This window comes from Dasypus novemcinctus, chromosome 14 (assembly GCF_030445035.2).
Source record: "Dasypus novemcinctus isolate mDasNov1 chromosome 14, mDasNov1.1.hap2, whole genome shotgun sequence".
Classification (NCBI taxonomy): Eukaryota; Metazoa; Chordata; class Mammalia; order Cingulata; family Dasypodidae; genus Dasypus; species Dasypus novemcinctus.
The window spans coordinates 66,991,779-67,011,072 of NC_080686.1; the positions used below are offsets into that span (position 1 = coordinate 66,991,779).

Sequence of the window (19,294 nt, forward strand, 5' to 3'; positions counted from 1 at the left end):
CCCGTTGTCTGCTCTGTGTGTTCCTCTGTGTCAGCTTGCATTGTTAAGTGGCACTGGGAAACTGCGTCTCTTTTTGTTGTGTCATCTTGCTGCATCAGCTCTCCATGTGTGCAGCACTGCTCCTAGGCAGACTGCGCTTTTTTCACATGGGGCGGCTCTCCTTGCTGGATGCACTCCTTGCACATGGGGCACCCCTACGCAGGGGTGCCCCTGTGTGGCACAGCACTCCTTGCACATGGCAGCACGGCAGCCAGCTCACCACACAAGTCAGGAGGCCCTGGGTATCAAATCCTGGACCCTCCATATGGTAGACGGACGCGCTATCAGTTGAGCCACGTCTACTTCCCCATGCTTATTCTTTTATTCCCTTTCAGATTTCAGTATAAATCCTTCTTGAATTAGACAGCAACACTCACAATTTTTTAAATAATGCTAGAATTTTTGTAAAATAAGAGTTAGATAGTTCAGAGTTATAGTATTATGCAATGTTACTGGTTTATTACCATTTTAAAGGTTTCTAACCAAGCAATATGTTAAAATTTTTTAGAGGTAAGATTCCCCAATCAGGTTTTATTTAAATTTTGAGAAAGATTACATTTTCAAATATCTATCATGGAAACTTTTCAGATGTATTGATATCTGCTATTATGAAGGCATATATAATAGTATTTTTAAAGATGGCAGTATTTCTAATTTTATGGTAAATTTGTGGTAAAAGTTCACTTGACTTCTCTCCTGAGAAATTTTAAATTAACAAATTTTAGTGCAAAACTTAACAGATTTAAGTTCATATGTTCCAATTTTTTATAGTGATAAAAACAAGAGAAGAACTAAAACGGTAAAGAAAACATTGGAACCCAAATGGAACCAAACATTCATTTATTCTCCAGTCCACCGAAGAGAATTTAGGGAACGAATGCTGGAGATTACCCTTTGGGATCAAGCTCGAGTTCGAGAGGAAGAAAGCGAATTTTTAGGAGAGGTATCTGGAATTATTTTAAATTGAGGCTTATTCATGATATCCTAGATACTTTTGTTTATATTATTGTCAGTACAATTTTATATTTTGAATATCTGAAAAGTAAGCATAATTTCTTTAATGAAATGAATTTACTGTTTTTAAGACAAAAGTTACTGATGCCATAAAAATCATAAAAAATCAATAATTCTAAATACTCTGTGACAATTTTTCATGTTTATTCCTATTATAGAAATCTTGGGTTGAGTGATGAAAGGTTGGCTTGTGTTTCACAAATAGATTGCTTTTCTTTATAGTTTTGTGTACATCATGGTAGGTTACTGAACCAACTATACCAGTAGGAGTTCAGTAATATATTCATGGATATTTTTAAGCCCTATGATGTGGCAGGCATTGTGCTGGGAACTGAAGCATTAAAGATAAAGTATTGAAAGACAGCTAGAGGATAATTTAGGGACTGTATAACATAGTGATTTTGGTGGTAGATGAGGATTGTGGTTAATAAAATGTTCCTCGATTACAGGGTGTTAAGAATATGGGAAAAATACAACTAATATAACTGGTAGACTATAGTTAACTGTAATATTGTAATATTTTTGCAGGATAGGTATATCAAGGCTGAAAGTAAAAAAAGAATATAGGATTTAATTTTATGATATATAAATATGACCAAGCCTTTTTTTCTTCATCTTCTTTAACAAAGAAACTTAGGTCATGTCGTTTAACCAATCTGTGCTCACTTATTTATCTTTCTGAATACTGGAGAAACAATTGTGTTTGATTTTAGTATTTAATAAGATAAATGTGCCTGGAGAATTTTTAAATTAATGCCTCCATAATTTTTTGAGTTGCTTTTTGTTTGTTATTTTATTTTTAAAGTTGAAATAAAGTTTACTTTTTGAAAAAGGTGAAAAAGGCATATTAATTTTTTTAAGGAATTTCCAATCCTTTGAGGAAAGAGACAAATGACTAGGTGATTATAATATAGCACGTATATAGCATCACAAATTGTATAATGCAAGAGAAATACATCCTATGTTGTAAAGAGGATGAAAGGTGGCCAGGGAAAACTCTACAAAGAAAGGAGAGTTCAGCAAAGTAAAGGGAATGAAATTCCTCCTTCCTTCAGAGAGAATAGCAAGATATAAGAAGTGAGGGGATCATCAGCAACTGGATTAACATTGGAAGAGAAAGTGATGAGAAGTGAGGCTTGAAGATTAAACCGGGACCAGATCATCCCCTTAATGTTTCTTATTAAGAAGTTGGGATTTTATCGTGTGGCATGAGAACCAATCAAGGATTTTATAAACAGAATGGCCTGATTGCATTTGCACTTGAGAAAAATCTTTCTAGCTTTAATGTGGAAAATAGATTAGAGATGCGCAACGTGGAAAGCAGTTACCCCAGCTGTCAGCACACTAAGTTATCCACTTTCAGTTTTTCAAAGTGATTGGTTTTCCTGAGTAAATATGGCAATCTTATGGAAAAAATGATCCATAGAAATGTCAAACTGAATATTGTTAGCTAAGAAATTGAAGAATGAAAATCTTATAAATTTGTTGTTAGGAGCAGTAGCAGTTGTTAGGAGCAAGGACTCTAGAGCCAGCTGCCTGCATTCTTCACACTACAACTTTCTAGCCTTATGTACTTGAACAAACTTATTATGCTTCAATTTGTTTCTTCTTCATCCAATTAAGTATAATAGTAACATGTAATTTAAGGTTAATGTGGGGATTAACTAATGATATGGGTATATGTGTGAATGTATATGTGTATTTAACAGCTTTACTTTTATAATGATCATTGTTATGAATTTTATTTATATGAATGTTATGAATGATTATTTAGGAACATTTCTATACTATTTGTATATTTTAACAGTCCTTTTTCTCTTGGGATTTTAGATTTTAATTGAATTAGAAACAGCATTATTAGATGATGAGCCACATTGGTACAAACTTCAGACCCATGATGTCTCTTCATTGCCACTTCCCCACCCTTCTCCATATATGCCACGACGACAACTCCATGGAGAGAGCCCAACACGAAGGTTGCAAAGTAAGTTTATAGTTCATTCACAATATCTTTATTAAATTTTCCCAATCTTAAATGATATATATGAAACAGAGTTGATGGTAACATTATGGATAATAATAGATAATAATAGGCATCTATTAGTGTGCCAAGCTATTGAAGCTTTTAAATGGTTTGATATATTAAAATGACTCATTCCTCCTCACAATAAGAAAGTGATTCTGGTTGTGTTTTACATCGTATGACCACAAATGAAGCCTAGTTATTTTTAAATCTGAGCTCTTAGAATCTGAAATATAGGAATGAAATAGCTAATGTAGAAGAGTTTGTTCAGATGACTATATATACTTGAGGTTATGATTTCTGCCTTTATTATCCCAAATAGCAGGTATAACATAATTATTGACCATGAGGTTTTGATCTCCAACCAATGAGAATTTAAATCTTGATTCTCTCCCTTGAGTTATGTCATATCTCTATGTCTCACATTCCTCATTTATAAAATGGAAATAATAATGCTTATATTACAAGGTAGTTATAAGAATTAAGTGCTCTAGGGAAGTGGACTTGGCCCAGTGGTTAGGGTGTCTGTCTACCACATGGGAGGTCCGCGGTTCAAATCCTGGGCCTCCTTGACCTATGTGGAGCAGGCCCATGCGCAGTGCTGATGTGTGGAAGGAGTGCTATGCCACGCAGGGGTGTCCCCGTGTAGGGGAGCCCCCTGCCAAAGAGTGCACCCCATAAGGAGAGCTGCCCAGTGCCAAAGAAAGTGCAGCCTGCCCAGGAATGGCGCAGCACACACGGAGAGCTGACGCAGCAAGATGACGCAGCAAAAAGAAACAGATGCCAGTGCCGCTGACAAGAACAGAAGTAGACAAAGAACACGCAGCAAATGGACACAGAACAGACAACTGGGGTGGGGGAGGATAGATAAATAAATAAAAATAAATCTTTAAAAAAAAAGAATTAAGTGCTCTCACAGTTATAAACTAATGTCATTATTGTTGTTACTATATTTTTTATTTTACCCTGGATTATACATAATCCAAATTATAAAATAAAATTAAGTCAATCCATAGAATCTTAAGGAAACTCTCAGAAATGTTTTCCAGATTGAAAAATGATGTTATTGGCTCTTGTCCCCACAACTCAGTTTCAGTTTGTTTTTTTGTTTTGTTTTGTTTTTTTTTTGTCTGATGGATCTATTATTAAAAGGTGAGGGGGTCCTTTCTGCTTTGGATATTATTATGCAGTAGTTTTTATCTTCAAGAGGTCAACATTTTCCAGATTCAGTAATATTTTTGTCAAGTGCTGGAAGATTGATTGATATTAACCAATTTTAGAAGTATAAATTAATAAGCATGTATGATATTAGTTATTAATCATGGAAAGTATAGCTGAAAAGATAACATATAGCTATTATTTATATGATCATACCCTTCCATTTGAATAGGGAGCTAAATTATATGAGAAGACTGCTTGATAAGTAGAGAATTAGAGCAAAAGATTGATCCTATGGGCTATTTGGTTAATAAGAGAACAGCCTAGAGAATTATCTTCACTCTTTTATAAAATAATCTTTCTAATAACTAGAATTGTATTTACACTAGGTATTAGTTGCAAACTAATTCTACAGCATTCATTTTTTTCAGTCTCCCCACAGAGTAAACACCCACCCACCCCATGTACAAATGCAATTAATAATATTCTTTGTTGTAATAATTATAACAATGAATTTTATGTGCAAATGCCATTAATAATATCCTTTGTTGTAATAATTATAATATAATGATGAACTTTATGTAGGCTGATTTTAAAATATCTACTCTTTTTGGCCCCTGTTATTTACTTACTATATATTCTCCCTAATAATATTATAGGGTGATGAGTTACTACATAAAGGTTACTAATATAATTCAGTATGTACTAATTCTTAGAGCCTCAAGTTTATAGGCTACTAATGCTAACCAGCATTGCTCTTCATTCTCATACTGGCCTTTACTCCATTTAATCCAGTAGTTGTTGCAATAAGAAGTGTATTTGAGGACTCTCAATCGCCAAAACTCTTAAATCTACCTATTTTTTTTTTGTTGTTTTTTTTCCTTCCTACCTAATTAGGAATAGTGTAAAGGAGGGAAATGAGAATGCAGTACTTTCTAGTTATCTGTATGTGCCATGGATTTTCATGTCATGACTTTATAACTTTCCATATTCTGCATCTCAGAAACGGTTCTTCAGTTATGTAGTCATTAATAGTATTAAATTTACCCATTGGTGATATAGTGGTTTTATGCTGTATTATGTCAGTCTTGTCACTATCTACCAACTGAACACTAATAAAATTAATTTTCAGTATTTGAACATGTGGCTAAAATTTGTATTTTACCCCTAAAATATTATCATGATTTATTACTAATGTGTAGGCTTCTGTATATGTATAAAAGAAAGAAATAAAGACTGGAAAAGAACTCTTAGAAATAATAAGAAAATCAAAGACATTAACATTTGCTCAGGACATATTCCTCATCAATGGCAGATATAAGTAAGGCTATGAGTAATTCAATAATTAACTAATTATTTTAAAAATTCATTAATGACATAAACCTCCTTTATGTTTTTTTCTCCATGGAGAAAGTAAATATTTTACTTTATTATTATGTTTCATATTGGCAAAGATCATGATCCTTAACCTATTTGGTGGAACATATGTATGAACTTGTAATCAAAAGTGTACAATAGGGAAGCGGACTTGGCCCAATGGATAGGGCGTCCGCCTACCACATGGGAGGTCTGCGGTTCAAACCCTGGGCCTCCATGACCTGTGTGGAGCTGGCCCATGCTAAGTGCTGATGCGCGCAAGGAGTGCCATGCCATGCAGGGATGTTCCCTGCATAGGAGAGCCCCACGCACAAGGAGTGCGCCCCATAAGGAAATCCACCCAGTGTGAAAGAGAGTGCAGCCTGCCCAAGAACGGCACCGCACACACGGAGAGCTGACACAACAAGATGATGTGACAAAAAGAAACAGATTCCTGGTGCCGCTGATAAGGATAGAAGTGGTCACGGAAGAACACACAGCGAATGGACCCAGAGAGCAGACAACTGGTGGGGCAGGGGTGGGGCGAATAAATAAAAAATAAATCTTAAAAAAAAAGTGTATAATAACCTCTTATTTATTCCCTTTATCTATCTAATAGCATGTTTTGGTATTCAACCTCTGACACTTTGAGCATCAATTTGACACTATGAGTTTATGGAATGTGCATGGATATTTAAAAGTATTTCAAATAAATCAATAGTAATATTGGAATTCCTTTTCCCCACATAGGATTTCCCATTTTAATATTGTAGTTTAAAGCAGTAATTCATTTACATGGACATTAGTAGTTTATGCTTCTTATTAATATATAAGGAAATATTTTAAATCATTCTAAAACAATTATTTCACCTATCTTAATGTCAAAATATTTTTTAAAAAATCTTATTTGAGATGAAAGTCCAGGCAAGTTTGATTACATAGGCCTTGAATGGTTTCCCAACTGTAGAATTGGTATAAATATTTGAAGTATATGACTTTTCTCTGTACTAATATTTCTGTATGTGCCAAAATACGGCCATTTGTATAAATGTATTAAAACATCTATAGAAAGGGCCATAGACTCATAGCTCCAAAATCCTGAAAGTAATTAAGGTATCAGAAATTAAAGAGAGCAGATGTGGCTCAAGTGATTTTAGCAACTGCTTCCCATATGGGAGATCATAGGTTCAGTTCCCTGAGCCTCCTAAAAAAAACAAAATCAAACAACAAGCAAAACAAACAAACAAAAAAAAACAAATCAGGGGAGCCGATGTAGATCAGTGGTTGAGTGCCAGCTTCCTGCATACAAGGTCCTGGGTTCAATGTCCAGCCACTAGTACCTAAAAAAAAAAAATCAAAGTTTAATAAGAAAGTACCATTTCCTACAACATTGTTATTTAACTTCAGGCTACTCATACCTGTTTTTATCCCAGCTTATGTTAGTTTTACATTAACAAAAGATGGGCAGAACAGTGAATATTTCTAAGACTGATTGATTAAACCTTTTTGAAAATATATAATCAAGACTGTAACCATGAGTTCAAATAGTTAAAATGAATAAATAGAGAAGTAAGGTTGCTTTTTTAGATGGCAAAGTATCACACATAGTCACAAATTTTATCAGTTTATTTTAAATTAATTTTTATTTACAAACACTCTGTATCCACCAAGCAAAAGCTCCTTTTCCCCTCTCTGTCCCATTCCCTGGTAACCTCTAATCTACTTTCTGTCCCTTCAAATTTGCTATTTATAGATATCTCATGTATGTGATATCATACAACATTTGTCTTTATGTGCCTTGCTAATTTCACACAGCATAATGTTTTCAAGAACTCCCATCTTACAGCATGTATCAGAACTTCAGTTTTCCTTGTCGCTGAATAATCTTGTTTGTTTATATACAACATTTTGATTATTCATTCAACTATTGATGATCATTTGGGTTGTCTCCACATTTTGGCTATTGTAATTATGATTCTATGAATATCAATGTTCAAGTATCTGTTTGCAAACCTGTTTTTACTTCCTTCGGGTATATTCCTAGGAGTGGAACTATGGGATCATATGGTAATTCTGTATTTAGCTGTTGAAGAAATGCTGTCTAACTTTCCATATACAGCTGTACCATTTTACATTTACTAACAAGGCTCTGTATTTCCAATTTCTCTGCATCCTTTCCAGTACCTTTAAATAATACCCGTTCTTGTGGTGGGAAGTAGTATCTCATTGTGGGTTTGATTTCCATTTCCCTAATTGCTATGTTTTTTGAGCATCTTTTTATATGCTTATTGGCCATTTGTATATCCTCCTTGGAACAATGTATGTTCAAGACCCTTGCCCATAGTTTAAATTTGGTTATCTTTTGTTGTTACATTGTAAATGTTTTTTTATATATTTTGGATATTAAGCCCTTATCCAATTTATGATTTGCAACTATTTTCTCCCATTCTATAGATTGTCTTATTACTTTCTTGATGACCTTTGATCCACAATAGTTTTTAATTTTTATGAAGAATAGTTTATTGTTTCTTTTGTTGCTCATGCTTTTTGTGTATTAATAATATCTAAGAGACTATCGCTGAATCCCAATATTTGCTCCTATATTTTTTTCTAAGAGTTCTATGGTTTTAGCTCTTATATTTAAATCCTTGGTCCATTCTGGGTTAATATTTGTTTGTATATAGTGTGAGGGAGGTGTGGCAGTTTGAGATTATTTTTGAATCCCAAAAAGAGAAAGATTGTGTTTGTGAACTGCTCTATTCCTCTGGGTGTGATACCTTTGAATTTAAGATGTCATTGATTAAATTACCTGTTAAGAGTAGGGTTTTGATTCGACCACATCAGTAAGGTGTGACACAGGTTGAGTCCCTGCCCCCTTAGTGGGTCTATATAAATGAACACTCACTCAAGAAGACTAATGGAAGAGGAGAGAACTTGGTCATTTCGATCCTTCCATGACAGAAAAGAGAAGGCTGAAACAACTAAAGCCCTGGGAAGAGAGATGAGCCAGTTGCCTGATAGTTTGCAGCCTATGAGAACAGAGCAGCTGAGCAGATAAGAAGTACCTGAGAGACCAGGCAGAGATCAGCAACCATCTTGCTTCCAAAATGTGGCAACTGACTTTGGTGAGAAAACAGCCTTGATTTGGACTCTTTAGAGACTTGTAACTGTAAGCTTTACCCTAAACAAATACCCTTTATAAAAGCCAAGAAATTTCTGGTACTTTGCATCAGTACTGCTTTCGCAGACTAATACAACAGGGGTCCAACTTTATTCTTTTGCATGTGGATATCAAGTTTTCTGAACACCATTTGTTGATAAAACTATTACTTCTCCAAAATATGTGATTGGAACCCTTGTTGAAATTAATTGGCCATAGTATGTGTGTCTATTTCTGGACTTTAACCTGTATTCAGTTGGTCTGTTTTTCAGTCTTTATGCTAGTACCCCACTGTTTTGATTAATGTCGTTTTGTAGTACATTTTGAAATCAGGAAGTGTGAGTCACCCAACTTTCATGTTTTCTTTTGATTTTTTTCAAAATTGTTTTGGCTATTTGAGGTTCCTTGAGGATCCATATGAGAGTCAGGTTTTCCATTTCTGCAAATTAGTCAGCTGGAATTTTCATAGGGATTGCATTGAATCTGTAGATCACTCTGGGTAGTATTGCCATCTTAACAATATTAAGTCTCCCTAGTCATGAACATGGGATGTTTTGCCATTTATTTAGGTCTTCTTTAATTTCTTTCAGCAGCATTTTGAGTTTTCAGTGTACAAATCTTTCACATCCTTAGTTAAATATATTCCTAGATATTTTATACTTCTAGAATCTAGTATAAATGTAGTTGTTATCATAATTTCATCTTTGGATTGTTCGTTGCTAGTGTATGGAAACACAAGTGATTTTTGCTTGTGGATCTACTACCCTGCCACTTTGCTGAATTTGTTAATTACCTCTCAGTTTTCTTTTAGATTTCTTTTGATTTTCTACATGTAAAATCACATCATCAGTAAACAGACATAGTTTTACTTCATTGTGCTGAAAATGCGCAGACTTTAAAAGGGGGTGCAGAGCAAATTTATTGAGCCAAAGTTGCATTAATGCAGGAGCACCACCAAAGAGGTTTCCTCTTTAAGGAGTGAGCTGGGGGAGAAGCTTACATGGCTGCTTAAAACAAAGGGAAGGTGTCGGGAATGGAGAAGGATAAGGGGATATGAATTATGGTTAGTATGTGAGCTCCATGTGCTATGAGGACGATGTGAACTACAGGGGCTGTGGGCTGTCTGGGCAGGGTATCCTTGAAGCCCAGTTCATTAATTAACAACCAGGATGTTGGTATAAATATTGTGGACATCTGCGGAAGATCAGTAGAATTTGCTCTTGTCAGCCTGATTTCGTTGTTAGTTCTTCCTCCCAAGTAGGGGTAGGGGTCTTTATCAGCACAACAAAGGATCATTGGTATGTCAGCCTGCTTCAGTTAACCTCTATTTCTTCTTTGTAATTCCCTGAATAAAATGGAAGCTGAAGCAAATTGGGATGGTTAGTAAAATTATTTATCATTCCAATTTCACAACTTCTTCCTTTCCGATATGGATACCTTTTATTTCCTTTCTGTCTGGTTGCTCTGGCTAGAATTGTAGTACAATAGTGAATTGCAATGGTGTAAGTGGTCATTTTGTCTTGGTACAAATTATAACAGGAAAGCTTTCAATATTTTACCATTTAATAGGCATTAGCTGGAGATTTCTCATAAATAGCCTTGGTCATGTTAAGGATCTTCCCTTCTATTCCTAGGCATTTTATCAAGAAAGAATGCTGTATTTTGTTACACACCCTTTCTGCATCTATTGAGATAACCTTTTTTTCTCCTTCATTATACTTACATAGGATGTTACCTTGATTAACATTCATTTGTCAAACCATCCTTGCACTCCTGGAATTAATGCCATTTAGTTAGAGGATACTTCTTTATCCATTCTGTCAATCTCTACCTTTTGATTGGTGAGTTTAATCCATTTACATTTAAGATAACTACTGATAAGGCAAGACTTTCTTCTGCTTTTTTGACAACTGTTTTTATTTATATCTTATACCAATTTTGGTACTCCTTTCCTTCATTACTGCTTTCCTTTTTATCTAGATATCTTTTGTAATGAGCCATTTTGAATCACTTCCCATTTCCTTTTGTGTAGATTTTTAGATATTCTTTTTTTATTTACTGTGAGGATTACAATTAACATCCTTAGTCTGTTACAATTTGGTTTGTATTGATACCAAACTAGCATCAATAACCTCCACACACTCTATTTCTATATCTCTCAGCTCCTCTTCTATGCGTTGTTCTTTCGCAGATTATATCTTTAAATATTGTGTGTCCAGTAACGAAGATTTATGATTTGTTTTTATGCACTTGAATTTTAAGCCATAAAAGAAGTAAAAGTTGCCATTGCAAATGAAAAATACAATATTACTTGCATTTTGATAAGTACAATGTGACCTCTAGTTTCGATCTTTATTTCTTCATACAGCTTTAAGTTACTGTCTGGTGTCCTTTCCTTTCAACATGAAGTTGAACCTTTAACCTTAAGTGTAAGACAGGTGTAGTGGTAACAGAGTACCACAACTTTTGTTTACCAATAAATGCATTGATTTCTCCCTCATTTTTGGAGGACAGTTTTGATGGGTATATTAATCTTGATTAAGTTTTTTTTTTTCTTACAGCACTTTGAATGTATCATCCCCTTGCTTACAGGTATACATGGTTTATAATGAGAAATTTGAAGTTAATCTTTTAGGGATCTGTTGTATGGATGTATTGCTTCTTTGTTGTTATTTTTAAGATTTTTCTTATTTGGCATTCAACAGTTTGATTAAAAGGTATCTTGGTTTAGTTCTCCTTGAGTTTATCCTGGTTGGAGTTCATTGAACATCTTGGATTTATATATTCTTACCTTTCTTCAGCTTTAAGAAACTATCAGCCATTATTTATTCAAATAATTTTCTTCATCTCTCTTTTCTGGGACTCCTAAAATGTATATATTGATATACTTTATAGTGACCCACATACTCCTCAGAATCTGTTAATTTTTCTTCTTTCTGCTCCTGAGACTGGTCAATTCAAGAATCAAATGCACTGATTCTTTTTCCTGCTCCATTCTGCTGTTGTTTCCTTCTGTTGAATTTTTCATTTAAGTTACTGTACATTTTACTAATAGCTCCAGAATTTCTTCTTTTTTTTGTAATTCCTATTGTTTAAATTATTTTGTTCATGTTTGTTTTCCTGAATTTCTTTATTTACTGTCCATATTTTACTTCTGTTCACTGATTGTACTTTTTTTAAAAAAATATTTATTTTATTTATTTCTCTCCCCTTCCCCCACATTGTGTGCTCTGTGTCCATTCACTGTGTGCTCTTCTGCATCCGCTTGCATTATCCAGCGGCACTGGGAAACTGTGTCTCTTTTTTGTTGCGTCATCTTGCTGCCTCAGCTCTCTGTGTGTGCAGCACCACTCCTGGAGAATCTGCACTTTTTTCATGCAGGGCGACTCTCCTTGTGGGGCGCACACCTTGTGCATGGGGTACCCCTACGCAGGGGTGCCCCTGCATGGCACAGCACTCCTTGCGTGTGGCAGCACTGCATGTGGGCCAGCTTACCACATGGGTCAGGAGGCCCTGGGGATCGAACCCTGGACCCTCCATATAGTAGATGGATGCTCTATCAGTTGAGCCATGTCCGCTTCCTCTGATTGTACTTTTAAAAGTTTTTCTAAGATCTTTGGTTAGTATTACCAGTGATTGGTTTCTCTGGGATAGTTTCATTTGAATTCTCTTTTTTCCTGGAACTGGGCCATATCTCCTTGTATTTTTTGTAATTTCTTCATTGAGATCTGGACATTCTGAGTATGTGTTGTGGTCACTCTGGAAATCTAATTCTCCCTTTTATCAGTCCTCCAGATCAAGAAAACTAGAGAAGAAAAAAATATGAACAAACAAACAAAACACACTCCAGGTCTCTCTGTAGATGCTGGTGAGAAGCTGCAAACTGCTTTCAAGGCTGAAACCAAGGCTAGTGTCTATACTGGTCTCTCAATGGCTTGCCCAACCAAAAAACACAAAAGAGCAGAAGGAAGGGATGAAGATAGGAAGAAAGGGAAGAAGAAGTCAAAGTAGAGAGGAAGGAAGGAGAAGGGGGAGAAGAGGGGAAGAGAAAAAGAAAGAAAGGAGAAGAAAGAAATTTCTGTAGCTCTTTTATCCTTCCTGCTATGGCTATTTCCTGGTAGTTTTTTTTGTTGTTGTTTTCGTCTTTCCCTCTGCAGTTTAAAACTTAGCCAAGAATTTGAGGGGCCTTTAGTTTGCAAAATTGGGTCTCTGCTGTCTCTCGTTTCCTCATTTCTAGCATGTTCCCCTCAGTTTTGGCTGCTCTGACTTCAGCCTTGTAAGACTGCAGCTTTTTCCATGAATTAAAACTCCGATGCAGTCTGTCTAATAGCCACTGCCCTCAAGAGAAAACCTCGTTAAATACGTGCTTTCTTTATTTCAAGAGTCATATCACCAGTTTCCACCTGTATTTGTTTGGTCTGTGTTGTCCTTAAACATATTTCTTTTACGATTATATTTTTTAAGTAAATCAAGTTTATTAGTACATATTAATAAAACAAAATTCATCCTAAAGTACAATCAATGGCTTTTGGTATAATTACATAGTTGTGCATTCATCACTTCAATAATTATTAGAGAATTGTCATTATTTCAATAATAATAATAAAAAGAAAACAAACAAAATTCCTCACCTTGCAATATCTCTGTTTACCCTGCTATACATAGCTGCTCTATCTGATGACTAGTCTTGGACAACTCTTTGTTTATTAAGCAGTTTTATTGAGATATCTTCACATATCCTGTGATCTATCCTCATTGGCTTTTTTTTTAACTGTTAAAATGTCCTTTATTTAAAATTGTAAAATAAAAAGAAAAATAGAGTGAAAGAAATTACAAATTTTACAAGAGAGTGAAAGGTCAGCTTAGATTGAATATAATTGATTATAAAACATAGATAACATAGAAATAATCCCTTATAAGTATAAATAATAATGCAAATAGAAATTATAACAATTCTGATTTTTATATTATAGCTCTAATTATTGGACATAATCTCTAAGAATTCAATAAATTATTGGTTTAGTTATTTAATTTACATTTAGGCCATAATTCTTTCTGGATAATCATATTCCTATTTGGTAATTCTTCACATCTTATTGGAATGACAAGATAACCATTTGCCAACTCATATTTTTATGAGTCAGAATAACTCAAACTCTTGTCCAGCAGTAGTCATGCTAAGTCATAACTGATCCAGGTAGATAATTTTAATTAAAGAATATGAATAAAAAAGGGGTAAAGAAAAATGAAGTATACAAAAATATATCTCTTATCTATTCCTCCTCAATGAAAAACAAGTGTTTATTTTATTTGAAAAAAATTACAGAATACTGATCACAGGAACAGTTTGCCAATTGTACTGAGTATTTTTAATATGCTATAATGTTATTTTACCTTTATCTGGTCTACTCCAACCCTATTTTGGTTAATATTTGCATGGAGTACCTTTTCACAGGCTTTCACTTTTAAACTGGTTGTGTCCTTACGTCTGAGTTGGTTGTCTTGTAGATAGCTTATAGACAGTTCAAATTTTTAAAATTCATTCTATCAGTCTGTGTCTTTTGATCGGGGAGTTCAATCCATTAACATTTAGTGTTATTACTGTAAAGGCATTACTTCATCAGTTTTGTCCTTGGGCTCTTTGTTGTTATATCATTCCATTGTCTGTCTTCTTATCCTTTAGTTTACCCTTCCTAATATTCTTCATTCTAAACTCTTCTCAATTTCTCTTGCCCTTGTTTTTTCCTTGCTGGCTGCAGCACCCTCTTAAGGATATGTTGCAAATCTGGTCTTTTGATAGCATATTCTGTCAGTTTTTGTTTGTCTGTGAAAACTTTGAACTCACCCTTATTTTTGAAAGACAGCTTTGCCAGATACAAAATTGTTTCTCTTTCAGTACCTTAAATACATCATACTATCTTCTCTCCTCCATGGTTTCTGATGAGAGGTTGACATTTAATCTTGTAGAGTTTCCTTTGTATGTGGTGCTTTACTTCTCTCTTGCTGCTTTCAGAATCCTCTCTTTATCTCTGATGTTTGTCATTCTGAATAATAGGTGTCTCAGGGTAGGTCTATTCTGATTTATTCTGTTTGGATTGTGTTGTCCTTCTTGGATATTGATATTTATGTCCTTCATAAGGGTTGCGAAGTTTTCAATCATGATTTCCTCAAATATTCTTTCTGCCCCTTTTCCATTCTCTTCTCCTTCTGGGACACCAATAATGCAAATGTTTGTTCATTTTGCATAGTCATTCAATTCCCTGAGATTATGTTCCATTATTTCCATTTTCTTCTCTTTCTGTCCTATCTTTTCCAGTTCAGATGTTCTGCCTTTAAAGTCACTAGTTCTGCCTTCAAGCAATTCAAATCTACTCTTATGGGCCTTTAATGTATTTTGAATCAAATCCATTGTGTCTTTCATTCCCATAAGGTCTGTTACTTGTCTTTGCAGGCTTTCAAAGTGTTCTTTATGCTCTCCTAGTGTCTTCTTTTATCTTTTACTTCTTAGTCATATTTTCTTTAAATTCTTTAAGTGATTTAAGAGAGTTGTGTGATTATCACTGATTCATTGTCTTAAATCCTGCCTCTCTTCAGGATATTTGGTTTGTTCTTTTGGTTGGGCCATCTCTTCCTGTTTCCTAGTATGATTTGTAATTTTTTACTGATGTCTAGACATCTGAATATGTTGGTGAATTTATTCTGATGTCTAATCTTTCTCTGTTGCCTATTGTCTTTTTTTCACAGCTCTTTGATATTAGGTTCAACTTATTCTCCATCTTTAAAGTTGTGCAGCTTAAGTTTTCACAATCAGGCCAGTGACTCACTAGTGGGGCACTGATTTTCTCTCAGGCATTGAATGCAGAGAGCTGAATGGTTTTTGTCCATGAAATTTCCAGACTGGCCAGCAAATGCGCTCATCAGCACCCCTTTCCGTGGAGGTGTTTCAGTCTTGGCTTTCCTGTGTTCTTTGCTGAATCTCCAGATTGGAGATTCAGATTGGACTCTGCTGGCCAAATTCACTGAAGAAAAACACCCCGACCTCCCCTCCCTTTCCCTTGAAACAGCTGACAGGCAGGAAGATGTCTGTTCCACTCTCAGTTGGCTGGAGTGTGCCAGGGGTTTTATCCCAGGTTAATATCTTGGAGCTGGGGAAGGGGAGCCCTTCTTGGCCACCACGTGGGCATGGTAACTCATGTTTGTCAATTCGACTTCTTTATCTCTCTGTCCCTCACCCTTCTGGGAGTTGTTTAGCACTGTCCTGGTGTGCCGGCTCCCAAAGCAGTATCCACAGACAACTTTTGGCTCTTTCTCCATTGTTTTTATGAGAGCTTTCAGCCCTGCCTATTAGTTTGTTGCCATGTTCCCACAATTTTCCTTAAACAGATTTTTAAAAATATATTTTGGGGAAGCGGATATGACTCAAGCAATTGGGCTCCCGTCTACTATATGGCAGGCCCATGATTCCATTTCCAGTTCTGTCTAAAGAAAAGACAGGCAGACGCAGAAGAACACACAGCAAATGGACACAGAAAGCAGACAGCGAACCCAAAATAATGGGTATTCTAATATCATAGTGCAGTTTTTCTTATTATAGGAACAGACCTCTAAATTTTATATAAATGGATTATGCAGTATATAAACTTTCACATCTGGCTTTATTTTTCTTAACAATACGTTTTTTAGATACATCAGTATTGCTGCATATAATTGGAGTTAATTTCTTTTCATTGCCATATAGTATTCCTTTCTATAAATATGCAATTTTTATGCATTCTACATTTGATTGTTTGCTTTCAGATTTTGGCGATTACTAAGAATGATGCTATGAACATTCTTGTACTTGCCTTTTAAAAGCATATATATTCATTTTTGCTAGGAATATAGCTATATTCCTACATATATGTTCCTATATATGACCATTTGAACATATTCATATGCATAGAGGCATGCCCCAGGTATGCTCATCCCCACACATCCCCCATCACTGACACCCTGCACCAATGATCATCCCCTGCCACAGTTGTGACCTTTCTGTGATCTAAAACCTTCCAAAAGCAAGCCAAAAATAAAATAAAATAAAAATAAGAAAATAAAACAATAATAATAAATAGCAAATAAAATATAAAAAATCAAATGAAAATAAATAAGTAAATTATTTTCGTAGTTACTCTCATTACCTTAAGATCTGTTATCTTTTATGTACAGAGACAATTTCTTCCATATGTTGGGGGAGGGAGTAGAACATACGGGAATCCCCTGTATTTTTTATGTAACATGTATACTAAAGTGTCTATAAAAATTTTTAAAAATGTAAAAAAGATGCTTTAAGTTACAGAAAAGTCACATAGAAAATATAGGAGATTCCCATATATCCCCCTCACTCCTCCTTTCCCACTTTCCCCTATTAGTAGCACTTTATATGTATATGGTCATTTATTACAATTGATGTAGAAATACTGAAGCATCACTATTAACCATAGCCAATGGTTTACATTATGGTTTATATTTTGCACCGTACACTTTTATAGGCACCCTCCCCTACCATATTTGCCAAAAGAACTTTTCCATTCCCACCACTGTAGTTTAAACTGCAGACCTGCAAGTCCCCTGAGTTTGTCTGCTCCTTCCTCCATCTCTCTACTCAGTTCCATTGATAGCCCAACCCAACTCCCCACCCTACTACTCCACATTCCAACACCATTGACTCAATCACATCACTGCACAACTATCACCCCCATCCACTCCCAAACATCCTCTTCTACCTTATCATAAATTTCCCCATATTGAGCATTAGCTCATCACCCTTACTCCTTTTCTGTCTCCTGATAACCTATCTTCCAGACTCTAACTTTGTAAATCTGCTTAATTTGCTTAAGTCATATTAGTGAGGTCCTGTAATATTAGTCCTTCAGTGACTGGCTTACTTGACTCAGCATAAGGTCTTCAAGATTCCTCCAGATTATCCCATGTGTTAAAACTGCATTCTTTCGTACAGCTGGTAATATTCAACTGTATGTATATACATACTTTTCTTATCCATTAATTTGTTGATAGACACTTGGGTTGCTTCAAACTTTTGGCAAGAGTGAATAATGAATATAAACATTGGTGTGTATATATCTGTTCGTATTCCTGCTTTCACTTTTTCTAGGTATATACCCAGAAGTGGGATTGCTGGATCATGTGGCTGCACCATTCTACATTCCCACCAGCAGTAGATGAGTGTTCCCTTTCCTCCACATACTCTCCAACACTTGTAGTCCTCTGTTTTTTTAATAGCCACCAGTCTAATAGGTATAACATATCTGATTGTACCTTTGTTTTGCATTTCCCTAATAGCTAGTGATGATGACCATCTTTTCATGTGCTTTTAGCCATTTGTATTTCTTCTTTGGAGAAGTGTCTATTCAAATCTGTTCCCCATTTTTTAAATGAGTTATTTGTCTTTTTATTTTCAAGATATGGGATTTCTTTATATATGCTTGATATTAAGTCCTTATCACATAAATGGTTAAACGAAATATTTTCTCCCATTGAGTAGGCTGCCTTTTCACTTTCTTGACAAACTCCTTTGAAGGGCAAAAGTTTTTAATTTTGAGGAGGTCCCATTTATCTATTTTATCTTTTGTTGGTTGTACTTTGGGTATAAAGTTTATGAAACCATTACCTGCTATAAGATCTCATAGATCTTTCCCTACATTATCTTCCAGGAGATTTACTGTCTTGGCTCTTACATTTAGATCTTTGATCCATATTGAGTTAATTTTTGTATAGGGCATGAGGTGGTGATCATTTTTTTGGATATGGATATCCAGTTCTACAAACAACATTTGTTGTAGAGGCCATTCTGTCCCAGTTGAGTGGGATTGGAGGCCTTGTTGAATATCAGTTGACTGTATATGCGAGGATCTATATCAGGACTCTCAATTCGGTTCCATTGATCAATATGTCTTTCCTTGTGCCAATGCTATGCCGTTTTGACCACTGTAGCTTTGTGTTATGCTTTAAAGTCAGGTAGCATAATTCCGCCAATTCGTATTTCTTTTGCAATATGTTTTTCACTAATCAGGGCCTCTTGCTCTTCCAAATAAATTTCATAATTAGCCTTTCCAATTTAGTTAAAATTCTTTTGTTAGGGGGATTGCATTAAATCTGTAAATCCATTTGCATAGTATAGACATCTTCATGATGTTTAATCTTCCAATCCATAAAGATGGAATATTCTTCTATTGATATAGGTCTTTGATTTCCTTAAACAATGTTGCGTGATTTTCTGTGTACAAATCCTTTACATCTTTAATTAAGTTTATTTCTAGTTATTTGCTTCTTTTAGTTGCTATTATAAATAGATTTTTTTTCTTGATTTCCTCCTCAGATTGCTCATTATTCGTGTATAGAAATGCTACTGATTTTTGCTTGTTGATCTTATATCCTGCCACTTTAGTCAACTTGCTTATCAGCTCTAGTGTTTTGTTGTAGATTTCTCAGAGCTTTCTATATAGAATCACGCCATTTGCAAGTAGTGAAATTTTTACTGCTTCCTT

The 19,294-nt window shown here is 35.0% G+C and overlaps 1 protein-coding gene across 50 annotated transcripts in view; it reads left to right on the forward strand.

Moving 5' to 3' along the window:
• RIMS2 (regulating synaptic membrane exocytosis 2) overlaps positions 1-19,294 on the forward strand; it is a 734,990-nt gene that overhangs the window by 409,026 nt on the left and 306,670 nt on the right. For all 50 annotated transcript variants that reach the window (XM_058275873.1, XM_058275894.2, XM_058275868.2 and 47 more), the window contains 2 exons: positions 811-982; positions 2,884-3,037. In XM_058275873.1, the coding sequence (XP_058131856.1) occupies positions 811-982; positions 2,884-3,037 (326 nt within the window). The remainder of the gene's footprint in view (positions 1-810; positions 983-2,883; positions 3,038-19,294) is intronic.